Source organism: Protopterus annectens, chromosome 13.part0 (genome assembly GCF_019279795.1).
Source record: "Protopterus annectens isolate FY-2018-M chromosome 13.part0, PAN1.0, whole genome shotgun sequence".
Lineage (NCBI taxonomy): Eukaryota > Metazoa > Chordata > Ceratodontiformes > Protopteridae > Protopterus > Protopterus annectens.
The window spans coordinates 707,215,910-707,237,345 of record NC_056747.1 but is presented as its reverse complement, the minus strand read 5'-3'; the positions used below and the strand labels follow the sequence as shown (position 1 = coordinate 707,237,345).

The following is a 21,436-nucleotide window of genomic DNA, read 5'->3' as shown; positions in this document are numbered from 1 at the left end:
TCTTATAAATCTATGTCTGCATGAGTGCATGCACTAATAAGCAACACTATTGCTGACCATATGAAAAATAATGATCACCGAAGGGAAAAAGCAGGTAGCAACAACCATGCCTAGGCTGGGATAATTATTCCACTAAGTTTTACCAAAAAACAAGCACATACTAAAGATGCAACTTCAGTGTTGCAAAAGCTGCAGACCTGACACTGACTAGCTATCATCTCTGGCTGAGGCTAAATCACTCAGCTAATCTAATAGCCTATGGGTGAGGGAAGGAAAATACAAGGGACAAACTGTTAGCACATAACCATCCCCCACTAAAGTTTGTGGAATCTGACCTGCAGTATGCCAATAAGCAACTCTGAAAATCCTGCCTCTTTGTGAACATGTGACTTACACTGCACTAAAAGGAAACAAAGTGCTCTAGCAAGCAACTGATTTTAGAAACAAGATAGTGCCCCTTTACAATTTTTAGGAAAACTACATTTAGTACAAACAAGTGAAGACAATCTTTCAGCGTCATACCCCCCTTAGCCAAGTTTCTCCTACTTCCAGAATGCCTGTGGCTCTTCTATATGGAAGTAAATTCAAAGACTTATTGAAAATGATAGAGGTGTAGTATTTACCTGCTCCAAAATCTTTAAAAGCGACCTGCTCCATTATCTTGCTTCTCCTCTTACAAGTAAAAAGATATTAAAAATTTTAATATGCGACTCCATTAAATCCACCCAACTTGTAACCACCATATTTCATCTCTGTTAAGATTATATTTATCCCTGAACAATTCTCCAACACCACTTACCTGCAGGCATTTAAACAGGATGACAATTTATAAATACAGTGTCCCCTCACCTTCCTTAAATATCTTCTTACTGAACTCTTCCATGGGTTCCCAAATACTAGTACTGAGCACCATTTCTGCACAGTCTACCAGCCCAAAATAGAACATAACCACTGTTCTTCTCCAAGAACGTCTATGTAGAGAGAGATGACCTGCACACCCAAAACAGCTACTCCAACTCTGAATCATCCCATCTAGGAGAAAGAAACTACATTTTCGACTAGAAGGCTTGACTATGTCTGCTTCATAAAGCCCGACCCAACTGCTTCACTACACAGAACATAATTACGAATTCTATGCAACGACAACATCCAAGATATTACTCCAAATCTTCCAACACAGTCTTGACAATTCCATCTTCCATTTCTTCCAGACTACCCTACAAATACCGAAGGGAGATGGAAGAAGGGAAAAAGATGGGCTCTGAATATGGTGTTATGTGCAGAATATACCTTACAAGGAACAGCTGCTGGCTAGTCACAGAGACAGAGTCTGTATGCAAATAGGAGTGTATTATGAGGTAGAATGCATCCAAATGCTAAAAATTGCTATAGGATACAACCAAGATAAGGCACTGAATTGCATACATCAGTAAGGATAGTGAGAGTTTTGAGTACTGGCAAATCAAATGGAAGAGGCACTGCAAAGAACCTGAAAATGGTAGAAAATTGAAGGTGAAATTGTACCATGATGATCAAACCACATGTATGCCCACAAAAAGTATGCAAACTGACATATGCTTTCTTTCCCCAGAGGGGGAAAAAGTACTTCCTGTCAACAACATTCAGGGCTTCCTCTAGACAGTCATATGTGACAATTCTATGAACTATAGTATACAATTTCCTCTACACATCTAAGATTGTGTTGTGGAACAGAGTATAATGTAAACATTTGTACTAAATAAAATATCAATGCAGGCCAGACTGTAAAACTCAAAATTCCACATAAGCAGCTACTCACCCACAGACTGTCAAGCTCACTAATCTGTGAATAAGGCAGAGAGGCCCTATATGTTTCTGTTGTCTTCCACCACAGAGGGAGTCCTATCACAGTTACAATGACAGCTATCGATATAGCAGCATACTTTCCTCGTGTCTTTTCTATAAGAGAATAAAAAAACACAAGGCAAAATGAAAATGTAACATTCACTAGATAACTTGAAATCATCTAAATATCTTCTGAAAAAAAAGCAGATAAAACTAGCTCCATGGTCAATACTAACAAATCTGGAAATACCTAAGGAGCGTTGGAAATGTAGTACTCTGCTGAATACAGCAGTCAGTCTAGTCTAGGTTCAAGATTTCAGCAATGAAACTGCCCCTCTTTTAGTCAAAAAATATCTGCTTTGTGAAGGATGCTGCAACATTCTAATGGTGTTACTACAAAGGTCCAACAGAGGAAACCAAGTAAGAGACTACACAAAGGAATATGTTTCATGCCCTCTAACACAGGTGGTGGTTCTCTGTCTGTAGTGGTTCCCTGTCCATTTCATGCCCTCTACAGACAGAGGTTGACTACCTTAGGTCCCATCTCACGTGGTGGTATTACAGCCTCTAGACTTGGGTAAGCCCAACTGAAAGAGGTCAGCAGACAAATAGTGTACAGAAGGAAAAAGCTAAAGTGGACTCCGCCAAATAACTAAAACAAACTTGAAACTTCGAAAGGCAGCAGAAACAGAAACACCAACAATGTTCATAGAGTGATTATAAAAATTAACCCACTGCCCAATTTAAAGTTTAGCCCTTTCGTTCTTTATCATTGTCAGCCAAACTTCATTAGAACTTTAAATGTAGTGGAAAAAACACAACTTAAATACCTTTGAAAAGTCACATGACAATCAATTGCCTTATTAAAATCAAAAACATCTAAAACATTTTTTTGCACATTTTCTATAAATCTAAACTACAACATGAAAAATATTAGATTTTTTCCACTGGATTTAAAGTTCTGATTGACAATAATAAAGAATGAAAGGGCTAAGCTTAAATTGTGCAGTGGGTTCATTTTTATAGTCACTCGTTGAACATTGTTGGTGTTTCTGTTGCCTTTCAAAGTTGCCGGTAGTGTACAGAAACACGACAACATAAAGGGGAAAAAAACAGCATGCCAGCAATCAGTGGAAGAGCAGCAACAATAATAAAATCATATTTCTACTGCAAGTCTTGCACTGGAAGACACTAAACTATGCAGGAAGATGGCCACACGCAAACGCATTTGTTCAGACAAGCTACAGTAGCAGCCAACAGCCATAAAAACAACTGCAAGACCCATGGAAGGAGAATGGGATACTACACAGAAGGGACCAAATGTGTCGAGATAGAGGATCCTTTCAAAATGCTCAGCAAAATTAAAATTCAGAATCCAAAGCATCTCAGATATGGAACATAGTAATGTTTTCCACATGGCTCACTACAATCTAAATCTATAAAAAAGTCAGCATCATCTCTGCAGTCAGAAAGATAATTTTCCTAATTGCAAAGAAATGTTATCTAAACCAATGCCTGGATGGAGAGATCAAGGGAAGAGACTGAATTAGGTAATGTCTTGCAAGATGCTTTTTAGTATCAATGAACTGATTGAATAAAATAAGGTAGGGGCAACATACAGAGATGACAAAGGGCTCCATTTTAAGTGTGTGGACTTGCCAGAAACTCATTAGCATATACCATGCAAAGATTGTAAATTTATGGATGTCTTCTCCCTAGACAGAATCACACAATAAGATACTGATATAGTATTAAAAGTACTACTTTAACATAAGCATGTGCTCCAAAATCTGACTTGGATGTACGTTAGATAGTTATTCAGAGCAAAACAGTTCAAAGCAGCAACAATAATTAAGTGATAAAATGGTGCTGGTGAGCCCATCCCATAACCCTAGAGATCTTTGATATGCTACATTCATTTTTTCCATGATTTGTAACTGCAGAAGGCAAGGATAATTTCACCACAGATCAGCTGAGTAATGAGTATTCAGCCGAGTAACGAGTATTATTTTAAGAAACGCTTACTCTGGCTTTCTACACAGGAGCATATTTGGTTTGCATGTTCTGTTCTGGGTAGAAATGTACATATGTCTTGAACAGAAAATTGTCATAAGCTGCATATAATTCATGCAACTGCCTCTTAAGAGTGAGTAACAGAAATACTGAGTAATGCAGTTTGGTGCAACAGTAGTGATTTTTAGAAAAGAGTACTGTTTTGGCACTGCAAGTAAATGCATAGATAATAAGCAAGAGGTTGCTATAATTTATCGGAGAAAAAAGGAACCAAGTTGGACAGCAGGTTGAAGATTGTCTTCACTACCAGGGATTACGAGCAGAGTATATGCAAAAAGAAAGGGTAGGAGAATGTTAAATAAAAAACAAACTCTGGTTAAACTTATAACCAAGTCTAGAACAGCAGCTGCAGTTCAGGAGATAATTAGTAGGAATATTAAATAATGCACAACAACATTAAGAATCAATCAGAAGAGGTTAAAACAGCCTGGGAAATAACGGAAAGGTGAAACACAATGACGGGATATTTGCATGACCCTCCCATATGCAACAAAATTAAACAGTCTAAGTTTTTTTTTTTGCATGGAGATGTCTACATGTGTATTTTTATAACACAAGTAGATTTTAGAGAATTCTCTCCAAGTACATAGCAATTGTCAGTGTGATGGAAAAGAAAGGCGTACTTGGGAATCAACAAGTTGGCAATTTTTTTTTTTTTTTTTTAAATTCCTGACAGGGTACTTTGTCATAAATGTTGGGGAAGGAAAAGCATTCTTTTGAACTGGGATATAGAAACTGAATTGCCTAGACACAAAGCCCTACCAAGTTTAATGCTGCTGGCTGCCAAAACGGCAATTACTAGAAAATGGAAATCAAAATCTAAACCAACCACAACAGGATTACTGAATGTTGTAAAGGAGATTACAGTTGGAGGTGGGATCTTTAAAAAAAGGGAAGGAACAAACTGCATAGAAATAAATTAAATCTGTAGGAAAATACATAGAATAATGTTCAGGAGGAGAAGTGAAATTTCAGGGAACATAGGGCTTGAGCAATCCATGCAATATTACACTGAGCATTTCCTAAGAAAGAAACCCTGCACGTATAACTCTTGAAAATGAAAATCTTTGTAAATGGTTTGTTTTCCGTCTCTCATGTCACTACGCAATGTATGAAGTTTTAACTTTTCGCCCACAGTGCAGCTTGCACTGAACTGCAGATGGCACCCCAGTGCCACTGTAAGGAAACAGATGCTCCTTCTCATGCCTATACTTCCTCTGAACTTAATATGGTTAATGCACTTGTAATTTGCTCATGTGTAAAGTTCTAAAAAAAAAAAACTGCTAAAAATGGAAAAAAAAAAGTAGTTCTGCACAATTTTTAACATGTACTGCATTGTACATAAAAGGACGTTCAGTACAGCCATTTTCCTTTGCAGTAGGCAAAATTGTACTCAGTATGTACAGCATAATCGAACAAGAGGCAACACACAATAATGAAATAAATATCCCATTTTTTACTTTTGTATTTTTTGAATCCTCGCTCTACCACACTTAAGAGATGAAACTGGATTAGTAGCTGCTGCCACATGTCACAGCAGCAACCAATCACATTATAGAACCTTTAAATGGATTTCCCAATGATGTAATCTGTTGGGGTTCCTGCTCTTCTGTCCATAAACATTGTGACTGCATCCCATACCTCTTTCTTTCTTTAGGTTTTGTAAGCATAAGAGGGGTAGAAGCCATTTTCTTTCAGAACTTGCTTTCCACCCCAACTTTGGCACAGCCAGGTATTCCCATTAGATGCTCATTTTACTATATTTCTAGTACACAGTGTAATTTATTTTTGGTACATGATGGGCCAAGGACATTCTTCACCTCACTGAAATGAACATTGCTATTTGTTTTAAATTTGAATGTGTTACAAGATGACTCTGTGTGTGTGTGTGGGGGGGGCACTAGGCACCAGGTATACTTTTCAATAATTATATACAATTCTGTAAAAGTGTCATTTTATTTTTATTGTGTAGAATAGTCTTGTACCATTATATTTTTCAATAACTGGGTACTACTGATACAAATGCCCATTTATTTTGACCACTGCCTAGCAGCTGATTGCTTGCTTTGTGCAGACATGCTGACCACAGGCTTTTTAGCAATGCTACCAAGCTAATCTGCCCCATGCTGCTAGACCTCTAAATGGACCTGCCTGATGATGCAATCTGTTGGGGTCCCCATTCTTCTGTATATTAAAAAAAAAAAATCATTAGTATTATATTAAGAAAGAAAGGATGAGGGTGGAAGTCTCTAGACACCAGGGACATTTTTCATTCAGGGTACTGAATATGCCTTGTTATTTTGAAAGTACTATGTTGCAAGGTGACTGTGTGGGGAAGGGGATGATACCAGACACCAAGGACACTTCATTTAGCGAAAGGAAGCACAGATTATTCCAAAAAAAAAAAAAAAATAAATACTACTGTACTCAACTGAACATGTGTGCGCGCATGTGTGGTGGGGTGGCATGGGCACTAGGCACCATGGATACTTTTCATTTCATATTTATAATTCTATAAAAGTCTTGTTTAATATATATATACCTGCAACATTCTTGCCCCATTATATTTTTCAGTAACGGAGTGCTGTTGACACAAATGCCCAGTTATTGTGACAGCTACCCATCAAATAACTGCTTCCTTTGTGCAAATGCGTTGACCACAGGCCTTTTAGCGATGCTTTCAGCCTGCATGGAAGAATTTGCATGGAAGAATTTGCAATGGTAATGTACTGGGTATTCCACTAGGCTTGCAGTCTGGTACCTGCACTTTACAGCTAGGTTATATGACCTGTTACAAGAGAGCACAGTTATGTTGAAGGTCTTGTCCAATTATAATTTTTCAGTAACTGAGTGCTACCGACACAAATGTCCACTTATTCGATAGCTGCTCACCAAACAATAGCTTGGTTTATGTAAACATGTTGACCACAGGCCTTTTAGTGATTCTGGGATGTCCGTGTCCAGGCTTGGACCCTACTGTCTGGGGGGGGGTCCAGGCTCATGTCCTGCTGCACTGGGGAAGCATGTGTATTATTAAGAAGTTATGTACTCACCATAACGTTCCATCCGAGTAGGTATCTTCATTTGTCTGCAACCTTTGGGATACGGATCCGATCTCGGATCCGAGCCAGCAACTTCTATCACAGCATAGATCCCAGCTCCTAGCTCTTCCCTTTACCCATAATCCCCTGCCAACCCTGACTGACCTCAGATCAAGTTTGCCCCATAGCACAGCTAGTACTGTGTCCCAGAGGGAACTAATCTAATCTAAAGAACCCCAAGTAGGATCATTTTGGTCAGGGGGAAGGAGGGGGGGGGTGGTTGCAGACAAATGAAGATGCCTACTCAGATGGAACGTTATGGTGAGTACATAACTTCTTAATCTTAAGTAGGACTTCATTTGTCAGCAACCTTTGGGACAGAGTCCACAGCTACCTAAATCTTGGGTGGCCTTCATGAAGGATATTCCGGAGCACTGCAAAGCCAAAAGACGCCCTACCTCGGGAGACAATATCTACTTTGTAGTGGCTGATAAAGGTATGAGATGAAGCCCAAGTGGCTGTGGAACAAATGTCATCAAGAGAAGCTCTAGCCTTGAAAGCAGCCAATGTAGCAATGGCCTTCGTAGAAGGAGCACGGACTCCCTGAGGTGCAGGCCTTCTCGAGCTCGGATATGCTAAGAGAATACAATTAGATATCCATCGGGAGAGGGTAACCTTAGAAACCGCCTTGCCGAAGTTGTTTTTGGCAAAGGAGACAAACAACTGATCGGATTGCCTCTGACCAGTAGTCCGATGAGTATAGAAACGTAGTTGTCTGTGCACGTCTAAAGAGTGCAGCTTATACTCTCCTTTGTTTTGATAGTTGGGGAAGAATACTGGAAGATTGATTGATAGACTGATCCTTAGATGAACTCTGTCTGGGTGGAAGACCAAATACGGTGGTTTAACACAGAGAGCCTGGAGTTCCGAGACCCTCTTGGCTGATGTTATGGCCACCAAAAAGGCCGTTTTCCAAGAGAGGTATTTAAGATCAACAGTGGCCGCCGGCTCGAAAGGGGGGCTAGTCAAGGCCTGCAAAACTAGGGATAAATCCCATGGGGGTACCACCTCCTTGACCGGGGGCCTGAGAAGGAAGGTACCCTTAAGGAAGGTCTTACACAGTTTGGAAGTAATAAGAGGGTGCGACTCCTGACCTACATGGTAGTGTGAAATTGCTGAAAGTTGCACTTTGACCGTGGAAGAACTAGCCCCCTGGTGAAAGAGAGAAGATAGAGAAGATAGAAAATCTAGAACCGGCGTCGTGAAAGGATCCAAATGACGGTGCTCCGCCCAAATGGAAAAACGTTTCCATTTACTCCGATAGACCCTTCTGGTGGAGGGCTTGTGAGCTGCTACTAGGATGGCTTTGACTGGAGATGAAATTCCGGGAGTCCTTATCAGGAGTGGAACTGGAGCAACCAAGCAGTCAGCTTTAGGTTGGCCAGGTTCGGGGTTGGAAGACCCAGGGGATGTGAAATGAGATCCGGAAGGGGATCCAGCATCCAGGGCGGATGAATCAGGTGAGACCATAGGTAAGGGAACCACGTCTGACGAGGCCAGAACGGGGCAATGAGGATCATCTTGCTCCCCAACTGACTGGCTTTCTGCAATAGTTTCAGCATCAGGGGCAAAGGCGGGTAAGCATAAAGCAGACCGGGAGGCCAAGCATGAACTAGAGAGTCTCTCGTGGACTTGCCCAGAGGGGGGATCAGAGCGAAGTAATCGTTGCATTTGGTATTTGAGTGAGAGGCAAAAAGATCGCAACAAGGTCGCCCCCATCAGGCAAATATTTGCTCTGCTACTAGAGGATTGAGACCATACGTAAGGAGTCCGGATAGCAAGACTGAGCCTGTCCGCTAATATGTTGGATTGTCCTGGAATGTGCGTTGCGATGAGAAAGCGGTTGGTGGATATCGCCCATTCCCACACTCTCATGGCCCCGCGGCAGAGTGGGTAAGACCTGGTTCCCCCCTGTTTGTTGATGTACCAGAAGACTGACATGTTGTCAGTCTGTACCGCAATCGTCCCCACCGGAAGAGGGTTATGAAGCGCTTGTAACGTCAAAAGTACCGCCCTCATCTCCAGGACATTGATATGCAAAGAGGTCTCTGTGTCGTTCCAAGTGCCTTGGACTGTTCTGCCAGAATAGTGCCCCCCCACCCCAGGCGAGAAGCGTCCGTGGTCACTGTGGCGACTGGCGGAGGCAGCGAGAAGGGGTGTCTGGAACCACCACACGAGCGACCTTCTGCAAACCCTGCTTAGGGAGATGGGATGAGACAGGGGATTGTGAGATAGGGACCATTGTACCTGGAGGGTCCATTGTATGACTCCCATATTCAACCGGGCCAATGGCAGCAGAGGAATTGCTGCCGCCATGGACCCTAGAGCAGTCGGGACCAATTCCGCCGAAGGAGCATGAAGTTGAAGGATGGCCTGCACATGCAACCTCAGGTTCTGAAGCCGATCTGGAGTCAAGAAAACAAGCATCAGTCTTGAGTCCAACCTCGCCCCTATGAAATCCAATACTTGTGTAGCAGCCATGGAGGATTTGGCCATGCTGATGGTCAACCCTAAGAGTGGAGCCAGATTGAGGAAGTAATCCCTGCATGAGCAAAGAAGATGCCTTGTTGGGGCGGTAAGGAGCCAGTCGTCCAGGTACGGAAAGACCTGAAATCCCTCGAGTCTCAGGTGGGGCGCTATCACTGCCAAGACCTTGGTGAACACCCTGGGGGCTGAGGTGAGACCGAACGGAAGGGCCCTGAACTGAAAATGGCTGGCTCCCAGCCTGAAGCGGAGAAACCTCCTGGAGCATCTGTCCACGAGAATATGATAGTACGCATCCTTGAGATCTATTGAGCACATCCAGTCGTTCTCCCGTAGTAGTGGGAGGATAGATTGCAGAGTGACCATCCACAACTTTACTTTTGGTACTGCCAGGTTCAAGAGAGAGGTCCAAGACGGGCCTCACGTCCCCCGTCTTTTTTGGCACCAGAAAGAACCTGGAGTAAAATCCTGATCCGAGCTGATCTGGGGGGACGGGCTGGATGGCTCTTTTTTGTAAGAGCTGCTGAATTTCTGCAGCAGCCACCTCCCTCTGATTGGGTGGCACATCGGGGAGGCTTCTGATTCTGGGGGTTACAAGAAAGGGAATTTGGTATCCTCTGGATATAACACTAAGCACCCAGCGATCCATTGTTATGGACTCCCACATTGCTAGGTGTCTCGAGAAATGTCCCCGACTGCCTCCAGAGTGGAGCAGCCGGGTAACCCCTCAGGGGTTCTGCGTGGGCCTCTGAGAATGGTTCTCTAGACCCAAAGTTCCTGGGACCCCCTCTGCCTTTAGGGAGGCATCCTCCCTGTCCTCCTCTGCCACGAGAGGACTGGTTGTCTGGAGCAGACTGGGATTGATGCGATTTCCGGAACCACATCTTTTTCTGACCCTTTTGGTTTTTGGTAAAGGACCTCTGGGGAGCAGAGAAGTGGACTCCGACGGCAGACGTCTTCCCATCTTTATCACTCTGGACAAGGGTGTCGCGAACGGTTTTGCCAAACAATGCAGAACCATCAAAAGGGGCATTCGCAAGTGAAGCCTTAAAAGGGTCTGAGAAGTCACAATGTCGGAGCCAGGCTTGCCTCCTCATGACCAGCCTGACTCCGCCTGCTCTAGCGGCTCCCTCAGTGGTGTGAGACAAGAGCTGTATAGAGATGTTGGAAATAGAACGTAGGGAGGAGTACAGTTGCTTGTCCCCTTCCGACATCAGCGTATTCTTTGATTAGATCCCGCTGCATCCAAATGACGTGTGTCATATAATTCATGGTCCTCAAGGAGGAGGTCGCTGAACTGAAGGCCCACTTCCCAAGGCAGTCCATTGCACGAGACTCCTTGCTCGGCGGATGAACCGTGGGGCTCTCCTGAGCCAACTCTCTCTTGGTGGCTGCCGCCACCAACATGGCATCCACAGGGGGACCTCTGCTCCAATGGGTTCTCTCGGACGGGGGGCTCAAAATTTTGTCCGGGCGCTTGGGAACAGGCTCTACAGTGTCCGGCTCCTTCCAAGCCCTAGTGGCTATAAGATCCACTAAGGGGTCAGGGGGAGGGGACACCCAAGAGGTAGATGGCCCTGCCTCGAACACCTCTAGGAATACGGACTCGTCGGAGGAAGCCTTGGGGGCAGACCACCCCCCCTGATTCTGAGCATTTCCATGATGTCTCCAAAGGAGACATCCTCGGGGGGTGACCTTGGGGAGCCTTCCCCTTCATCCAAGTCCATATCCTCAGTGAGGGACTCGGGGGAGTCCACGTGCCTCCTTTTGCACTTCGACTTGCGAGGAACCTCCTCAGGGGGGGGGGGGCTGTCTGAGGAGTCCTCACCAGCAATATCGTGTTCCAATGGAACACCTAGAGGTGCTGAAGCAGGCTGCCCCGAAGGCCGGGTGAGGGGAGCCAGGACCAGCTGAGAGGGAGTGCAGGGGGGAGCCGAAGCCAGGACCGGGGGCCTGGATGCACTCAACAGCACCCTCTCCACCACCGCGAAAGCCAAGAGGGAGCCGCTCTGACGGATCAGAGATCCGACTCCCACTTAGATCTGAGGTGGGGATTGGACCTGTAGCCGAGACTATCGTATCTGAAGGACCCGCGCTCCGTCCGGGACGGGGCCGAGAGCACACTGAGTCACTCGGATCCGAAGCTCGGCCCACGGCTCCAAGAGGTCGGATCTGACAAACTCGAGGGAATAGTCAGAGCCGAAGTGCCCAGCACTGTCGGCTCCGACCCACCCCCAGATCCAACGCTGCTTGGCTCCGACAGCTCCAAACCCGGGAGGCGGGTCGGAGAAGGAGCTATAGGAGCGAAAAAGGGGGTCAAGCTCCCCCCAGAGGGGGGAGGGGGGAGGCAAGAGCACTCCCATCTGCATCTGGACCTGGATGAACCTCCTCAACATCCGGTCCATGTCCACGTCCGACTGGACCTCGAAGAGGCCACCGAGGCAGGCCTGGAATGCTGCCTCGATGACCTCGATGGGGACTGGGTTACCTCCTCCTTGGGTCCTAGTGAGAAGCAAGGGGATCGGATCCGAGGAGGAGGCGAACCAGAAACCCTGGAGGGAGAAGCCCATTTGGCAGGCGGGGCCGAGGAGGAGTCCTCGGCCCGCCACTTAAGGTGCTTCTCCCTCTGCTTCTCTTTCCTGGCCTCCCTCACCTCTGAAGCCACAGTGGGAGGTTGAGTCCCGGTCGGAGGGAGGGGGGCAGGAGTGGCCGCTACCGAGGGGGTAGCAGTCACAGAAGTACTGGAGGCCAGAGCCGGGTCTGGGGGCAAAAGGCCCGCCAGAACCAGCTTCGATCTCCGATCCTCAAGTGCCCTGGGGTTGAACACAGTGCAAATCGCGCAACCCGAAGAGAGGTGTTCAACCCCAAGGCACCTAACGCACCGAGTGTGGCCATCAGCCGGTGAAAGCTTGTGACCACACTCGCTGCATTTTGAAAAAATGGCTTTAGGGGCCTCCGACATTACTGAAAGTAAAACACACTCACTAGGCCCCTACACACTACGACCAGCGAGGGCAGGGAGGAAAAATAAATTAAAATTTAAGATAAAAAAGGAAGAGAAATTAGTGTTGAGGGGAAACCTAAACACACACAATTGCTTAAAGAAATACAAGAAAAATTTGAAAACTATTTTTCTCACAGAATCACCAAGAGCTCTGGAATCTAGCTGTTGCTTGAAGAGCGGCAAACTAGATCTGGGATCAGTCAGGACTGGCAGGGGATTATGGGTAAAGGGAGGAGCTAGGAGCTCAGATCTATGCTGTGATAGAAGTTGCCGGCTTGGATCCGAGATGGGATCCGTATCCCAAAGGTTGCTGACAAATGAAGTCCTACTTCAGATCATTTATTTCATATAAAATACTTCCACGATATTTCATTATTATATAGACAATCTGCAATTTAGTGCCTTCAGATGTAAATATGTTTTCACATGGCTTCAACAGTTATAGTTTTATGGACAGTGATCTAACAAATTTATGTCTGAAACCCCATGTGCAAACGGAAGTGTATACTTATTCACAAGTACCAATGCAATACAGCCGCCTATACATCCTTACAGATCAATATATTAAGTATCTGTATATACACCAGTAATGGAATCCCACAAAGCAAAGATGGCTGCTGAAGTTAACCACAGTGAGAGTGACAACTTCTCCAAAGAAACTGAAAATGAAATTGTGGAAAGTGAAGATGGATACAGTGTAGCTGATTTTTGCCTTTACCCTGGCCCTGGAGGATAGTGAGAACAGTACAGGCAGTGCTGAAGATATCTCAGACCGTTATAACCAGGGTGAGTCACCCAAGTCATCACTGCAGTAGCTGCAATTACTCTGTCAGGAGCATGGCCTCATAATACTACATTTAAGAAAGTTGCTCCAATCCATGGGCAGTGGGAATAAAGTTTCACATGCAGCTACTGGATTAGCAACAGTGGCAGTGAACCAGTGCAAACAGTAGCAAATCTGAGCTGCAAAGTACTACTGCTTTGCAATTAGCAAGCTTTCAAGACTCTAGTAGTTCTAAAATGCAAGGCAGAACCCTGCCAATTGGAAACATCAACCTCAACCCCAAGTTCTCAGCCAGTGAGTGTGGGATTGGTTTCAGCATCCCTGAATCAGACTCCCAAGTTCACAGATAATGTCCAGCATTTCTGTTTTATAAACGAGTATGCCTTGCGACACAAAGTAGATCCACTGTACCTAGAGATGAACCACAGATTGCACACAATGTGTTCGATTGGCATTGAAAGACCTTCAAACTCCTTGTTATCACCCAGTAGGTTCCCTGTACCAAGGGAAGAATCAGTGTCGCAGGTGATACAGTCTTCCCCATGTACACATTTTTACAGAACTGCATACATGGCGGCTAGAAGCTTGGATAATTTGGTTCGACATTGTTCAACAATGCAGAGTGGAGGGGTACTGTGAAGCAGTAAGCAGGTGAAAGAATTTGGATGCTGACCAATGGATACATGAAGGGACTGAGGATGACATTCAATTGGTCTACATGTAGGCACCCCACTATAACTATGTAGTCTCATGAGTTGCATTTAGCACGATAAAGGTCTCCAACTCTCAATTACTTTATGATGGACATCAGAAAGGCAATCCTTATGGAAATGTGTAATCTGTAAAGTCTGACACCATGAAACAACATGGACAACCCTTCAGTTTATTTCTTTGCTGGCTTAAATTTATTTATTTTCTAATGACAACAAAAGCTTTGCAGTAATAAAGTATTTTATCCAAGAATGTCCGACTCTGTCTCATTGTATGGAATGTATAAACAGCTGCCGCCAAGTCTCAGTACATGACATCATATTTCATGATACCAAACAGACAGTGATGTTAAACTGGTCACTAATATCTGCTGTCTGCTTGCAAACAATCTGAAAATATTCAGACTTTTTTAGTACTGCAATATGAATTACTTGCCTAAACATCATACCTTGGTAAATGACTGGAATTTTTTATTGGCGACACATTGTAAAACAGCAGTTCACATGCCAAGATGGCAGAGACCTCATGAACTGCTCAATACCTCAATGCGATATTTGATACTGCAAAAACTGATATTTTTTTTCCTGGTAATATGAGCATATAGCATATGCTTCTAAATGAATTAACTTGATGAAATAGCATCCAGCTGTCAATGTGACTCCAAATGGGATTAAATCTCCTCAAAGCATTGGAGTGTGTTCAATTATTCACTCATTTTGTGATACACAGATTATTTGATTCTCCAATTCAGGATCACATGGCAGCTGGATCTTGCTGTATGCCTCTCATACTGTTGACAGCAATCCTGGTGTGGTGAATGCTGGGAATTAGGCTCCTCAAATGAGAGGGGCTCGATAACATGAGAAGTACGAGTTTTGGGGAAGATATTCCAACTTGTACAGTAATAAGATATGCATATTAGCATAATTACCATACTTCTGCACATTTCTCTGACATACTGCACTCGGACAGACTGTAATTCAGTATTTTACATGCCCCATCACCAAAGTGGCCATGGAAGGCTCATCAGATGAGTGGAGTACTTAAGTAACAAACATTATGATTTTTTTTTCTGGAAATATGAATGTATGGCATGTGTTCATAATTACACCAGCAACGTCAGCCAGAGGGCATTTATATGGGATTCCATGGTATCGACTGAAAGCACACACAATGACTAAAAGCCTTTGCACCGATAGCTTGCATCTAACCAGCAATGCATGTTATATATTTCCATTAATTTGTCCATTAAATATTCAGATATACATAGTATTCATAATTATGCAAATATCTCAAAAATGGAATTCCATCTACAAAACTAGTTTGCGGCCAAATGAAGATCCCATCTGCCCAAAAGTACAGTTTTGTACCTACCATAAATGTAGATGTTAGAGTGTATATACTGCTGCAGTCACACACGGGTTATCCTGCAGTCAGGCGGTCCCGCAGTTGGCCGAATCCCAAAGTCTTGGTCCGGCGTCGGTTGTCGTCACCTCTCCCCTGACGTCAGTACGACAGGGGGATAAAAGAGGCAGCTGATGCCATTTTCTTCAGTTTTTCTTGCCCCAGATGTCAGGGCCCCCCAACTGGGAAGGCAATACAAATAACTATAAAAAAATACCTTAGTAGATAAACAATAGTACTAGCCGTTAGCAAATACACCATACAGACATGCATCCAATAGATTGATGTACATGGAGTTATAACTAACACCCTGGTATGTAGAGGGGATGGTGGGAGGGTAACCTGGACTGCAGCAGTACATACACTCGAACATCTACATTTATGGTAGGTACAAAACTGTACTATGTTCATTGTGTTATACTGCTGCAGTCATCACACTTGGGTTGAATGCCAAAGCTATGGATGGGTGGCTGGTACTAAACTGGGTTAGGCGAAGCTAGGATGTCCTGTAGCACTGCAGTGGCAAAACCAGCTCTGGATTTTGAGTATAAAGGAAGGTGGTAGTGCTTGGTAAAGGTGTGCACTGAACTCCAAGTAGCTGCCTCCAGAATGTCCTTGGTTGGAACCCCCCTGAGAAAGGCTGCTGAGGTTGCTGTAGCCCTGGTAGAATGGGACCCAATATTAACAGGCACTGCTTTCCCATGGTGCGAGTAGCAAAAGCGGATACAATGTGCTATCCATTTGGAGATGATCTGTTTTGAAATAGCCTTTCCTTGTGAACCTGTAGCATTGGATACAAAGAGATGGTCAGTTTTTCTGAAGGTCTTTGTCTTATCCAAATAGTAACGTAGCTGTCTGTGAATGTCCAAAGAGTGAAGGAGTAATTCCTTTATTCTGGGGGTTTGGATAAAAGGTGGGTAAATGAATGGTCTGATTCAAAGCCACACTGGATACTACCTTTGGCATAAAGGTAGGGTTAGTTTGTAAAGAGACTCTGTCCTGATGGAAAATGATGAAAGGTTCCACTGCCATAAGTGCCTGTAGTTCTGAGACCCTGCGTGCTGAGGTGATAGCCAGTAACAGAGCCGTTTTCCATGACAAGTATTGTAGTTCTGCTGAGAAGGCTGGTTCGAAAGGAGGCAGTGTTAATTTTTCTAAAACGAAGTTGAGATCCCAAGCTTGTGTTGGGGGTTTTCGGGGGGGGGGGGTCTTATATTCTTAGCCCCTCTAAGAAACTGCCTTCGTAAAGGGTGTGAGAATATGGGAGGATCCATATTATATTGAGCAGAAATGGCTGAAGCATGGATCTTAATAGAGGAGAAAGAAAGGCCTTGTGTAGCATCTCAGTTAAATATTGCAGTATTTGAGGAATGTTTGGTATCCAAGGATTTTGGCCTTTAGCCTGGTTCCATGCACAAAATCCTTTTCCATTTGTCCGAGTAAGTTTTTCTGGTGCTGGGCCTCCTGGCCTTCAAAATGACATTCAGGACGTCCTGTGAGAGAAGCGTTGATTGATAATTCAAGGTATTCTCCATGCAGCTAAATTTAAAGTCCTGAGCTGACTGAAAAATCTGAGAGTTTTGCTGAGTCAATAGAAGTGGGAATTGAGGTAAGATCCATGGAGGGCTGAGAGTCAAGGTCCTTAGTAATGGGTACCAGTGCTGACGTGGCCAATCCGGAGCAATGAGGATCATTTGTGGTCTCTCTGATCTGACTTTCAGTAATACCTTGGTCAAGAGAGGTAGTGGTGGGAAGGCATAGACTGTCAATGCTGTCCAACTGAATGATAGGGCGTCCACTTTCCAGGCTAGGGAATAAGTCCTTGTGCAAAATTTCTGTAGTTGGCAATGGTTGGGGGAGGCAAATGGATCTATGTCTGGGCATCCCCACCTTTGAGTTATCATTGAAAATACTCGTGGGTGTAGTCCCCACTCGTGAGGATCTGCCAAATTTTTGCTTAGTCTGCCCATATGTTTTCCTTTCCTGGCAGGAATTGTGCTTGCAGTTGTACTTGGTAAGTCAATGCTGTGTTCCATAAGGTCATTGCCTGTCTGCATAAAGGGTAGGAGTGTGTTCCTCCCAGTTTGTTTATGTACCACATAACTGTGGTGTGGTCTGTCTTTATTAGTAGTTGTCCTGGATGCAAGAGGTCCTTGAAGGCTGTCTGTGCATTTTGCACAGCTAGCATCTCTTTTTGTTTGATGTGTAGATGCATTTGTTTTGCAGACCATTTGCCCTGTATGCACTGTCCTGCCATGTGTGCTCACCAGGTGTAGTCTGAAGAATCTGTTGTCATAGTTTGGTTTGCTGGAGGTAAGACAAAAGGAAGACCCTTGTTTATTTGACATGCTTGAGCCCACCATAGGAACTCTTTTTGAAGGCAGGGAATGAGAGGTATACTTGTTTCGAGGCTGTGCCTGTGTTGAGTCCATACACTTTTCAGGTACCATTGTAATTTCCTCACATGCAGCTTTGCATGTGGAATTAGATGAATACAGGATGCCATGAACCCCAATGCCTGCAGGATTTTCCTTGCAGTGAGCTGGGTAAAAGTTGCCATCATTTTGAATTATTGAGTCAGTTGTTTTTGTTAGTCTGGCGTGAGATAAGCCATCTGGGCCGTTGTATTTAAGCTGGCACCCAGGAATATTATGTCTTGTGAGGGTATTAGCTTTGACTTTTTTGTTTACTGTGTACCCTAGGCAACTTAGCAGCTTTGTTACAAATGCCAGATGCTCTAATAGAATGGCCTTGCTGTCCGCTTGGATCAGGCAGTCGCCCAGATATGGATAAATTTGTATTCCTCGTTGTCTGCAGTATGTAATTACTGATGCCAGGCATTTCGTAAATACTATGGGCGCAGTAGATAAGCCAAAGAGCAATGCAGAGAATTGATAATGCGTTGTACCTGCCAAAAATTCTGAGGTAGCTTCTGCAATCTTGTCTGATAGGGACATGCAGGTATGCCTCTTTGAGGTCCAACGTTACCAGCCAAGACTCCTTGCCCAGCATGGGAAGAAGCTGCTGTAGTGTGAGCATTTTGAATTTGGGTACCTCCAGGTATGTGTTTAGAATTGAGAGGTCTAAAATGGGTCTCCAGGCTTTGTCCTTTCTTGGTACTAGAAATAGTCTTGAGTAAAAACCTTGACCTTGCTCCTGTGTAGGTACCTTTTGAATTGCTTTCATATCCATAAGAGCTGAAATTTACGTTTGTGCCTCTGCCCATTGGTTTGGAGGCAGATTTGGCATGCCACTCAGCCGTGGTAAAGTGTGAAAATGAAATCTGTAGCCTCGGGTAATAATATCCAGAACCCATTTGTCCTTTGTTATGATGCGCCAATTTTGTGGAAATAGAGCCAGTTTTCCTCCCAAAGGTGCTGCCAGGACAATTTTGCTTGGCAGGCGAAGAGGAAAGTCATTGTGTTTGTTTCCTGAAGGGTTGAGATCTTTCGTCTCCACCTCTGAGTTGTTGTATGCCATTGTCTAGACCGGAAAGAACCTTGTGGCTGGCCTCTGCCCCTTGGGCGTCTGTACCTACCCCTTTGGGGTCTGTCTGATGCAGGAAAGGACCAGTTTTTTGATGGCCAGTTTCTGCTGAAACGAGGAGGTTGTACCTGTAAAAAATCTTTAACTGTCTGCATAGATTTTGCCTTTTCTTCCATTTTCTTTAAAACTTCCTCTGCTTTGACACCAATAACACATCTTTCTGCAATGGGTCATCCAATAACTTTGCTTTGACATGTTCTGGTAAGGCTTGCTCTTTTAGCCAAGCATGTCTACGTATTACAGATCCTGTGACAGCTGCTCTACATGAGGTTTCCAATTAATCAAAACCACACTGCAAGGTATGCTTTCCCACCTGTTCTGCTGCATGCAAATCCTGCATCTCTTTGAAATCAGGTTGATCTGTCTGAGGGATCATTTTCTGCTTTAACTGTGTAATCAAGTACTGCTGGTATTTTAGCATGTGGAATTGGCAGTTTAAGGCCCTCATGGCCAAAGTGGCAGACATGCACTTTCTTCCCCCATCTTTCTAATGCTCTGGAATCTCTTTCAGAAGGTAGTGGATTCTTAGCAGTAGAGGCCTTAACCCCTTTGGGAACCTGGGAAATGGTTTTGGGGTCTGCAACAGGGCTTTTATATAGAAACTTATGCGAATCAGGAACTCGGTAGTATCTGTCTGGTTTAGTTGGTGCAGGAGGTAAGGAATCTGGGTTTAGACTAGATTCAGTGTAAACATCATCCAAAATGTCTAAAACTGGAGGAATTGCAAGGGGTCTATGCTGTGGAAGAAGAAGAAACTCATGGAGTCTTTTCTTAGAGTCAGAGTAATCTTGGCCTTCCCAGTGGAAGTGTTCCCTCATGGTGTGTAAAGTTTCCCCACAAGAATAGTCTTCAGGGGGGGGGGGGAGACAGAGGGAATGGACTCTTCAGCATCCGAGTCTTCATAAGGAGGGAAGGAATAATCCTGGTCCTCAGATTTAGCTGAGGAAATGGATGCTTGGTCAGAGGAAGGATAATCTTCCTCCTGTCTAAGCCTTTTGTCAGGAGGGGGTTGTGAACCCTTGATAAGGGTAATTAAATCCTCAGCCATCTTAAGCATCTGTTTTTTAGGCATAGGGGCCTGTGGGGGGGGGGGGGTCTGTGAACCCGGTTTCCTAACTTTTAAGGGGGCTTTAAGTTTAGCATAAGACTTAATAGAGATAGTTGTCAGTTTGAAGACACCTTCAAAAACCGAAGGCCTGTCCAAAATCTCCGGATCACCGTCAGGGTTGGCGTCAGAGGGGTGAGATGGAACCGGCTCCTGAGGCCCAGCTGATTCAGTCTGGGATGATCTCGGTCTGGGAGGCCATCAGAATTTCTAAATCAGCGGTAGTCAGGGGCTGCGTAGGCGCCTCGCTGAAAACCGGAGAACCGGCGACAGGCCTTGCTGAGGCCTCGGTATCTGGTCTTGGCCTTGGTTGCCTGTCCTTATCCTTGCATTTTTTATCCTTATCCTTGCGTTTTTTAATCATTGCTGATGTCGGTTGCTCCGACGACATGCTATAGTTAAATTTTCTGCCAAAATAATGTCGGGCAAAATCTGCCCGATGCTTGATTGTACGTTTGTTAAACCTAGCACAAAACAGATAACCAGAGACGTTGTGGTCTGGGCCTAGGCAAGGAATACAATATGAATGAAAATCCTTAGGAGGTATTTGCTTCCCACAAGAAATGCAATTATTAACTTTGTCTGACATCGGTCTGAGGCAAGAAAAGCTTCCCCAATGGGGTACTTAGCTTTAGAGAAGACTTCGGGCTGAAATTCGATTCGAAAATCTCAGGAGATAGCAGACCGGCACTTGCGAACTGCTTCTGCTTCGGGCACCGCGCAGCAAGAAAGACTGGAGAAAATGGCGTCGGCTGCCACTTTTATCCCCCTGTCGCACGGACGTCAGGGAAGAAGCAACGACAACTGACGCCGGACCAAGACTTTGGGATTCAGCCGACTGCGTGACCGCCTGACGGCAGGATAACCCAAGTGTGATGACTGCAGCAGTATAACACGATTATCAAAAATTACACTGATGGTTGATATCTGTCTACTATGGTTACAGAAATACGTTTCATAATTATAAAAAAGTAAAAGTATATATCTAATTACTTGTTAGATATAAACTTATGATTATGTCTGGTTGATATTATCACTGCTGTAAAACAGGAGTATATGCTGAATAACTTTCATATTTTAACTTTGATAACATTGTTTTTGAGATGTGTACATTTTTTACAGCTAGTTTGACAAACCTTATTCTTAGAATTTTATCTCAGCAAAGGTTGTCCAGGCAGGAACTCTTCGGATGCCAGGATGTGTGAAATTCCACTTAACTCTTTCACAGCTAGACTAAGCACTGTTTTGGGTTTTGCTAGCAATTCTGTCAGGCATCTTTTTTTCCAGCAGGAAATCTTTGTGAAAGTGGCATTGTCTTTTAAGGAAAGAAAAGGATCTGAAGCAAAAATTTGCATCTAGCATACTATAAAGCCAGACTTTAAAAGTCATACTGCTTACAG

General features: G+C 44.2%; 1 protein-coding gene across 1 annotated transcript in view; it reads right to left on the bottom strand.

Moving 5' to 3' along the window:
* The window catches only part of PIGS (phosphatidylinositol glycan anchor biosynthesis class S), a gene marked incomplete in the record, with an annotated part of 953,935 nt that overhangs the window by 876,108 nt on the left and 56,391 nt on the right, over window positions 1-21,436 (bottom strand). The window contains 1 exon segment of the mRNA XM_044054396.1: window positions 1,799-1,938. Within this exon segment, the coding sequence (XP_043910331.1) occupies window positions 1,799-1,938 (140 nt within the window).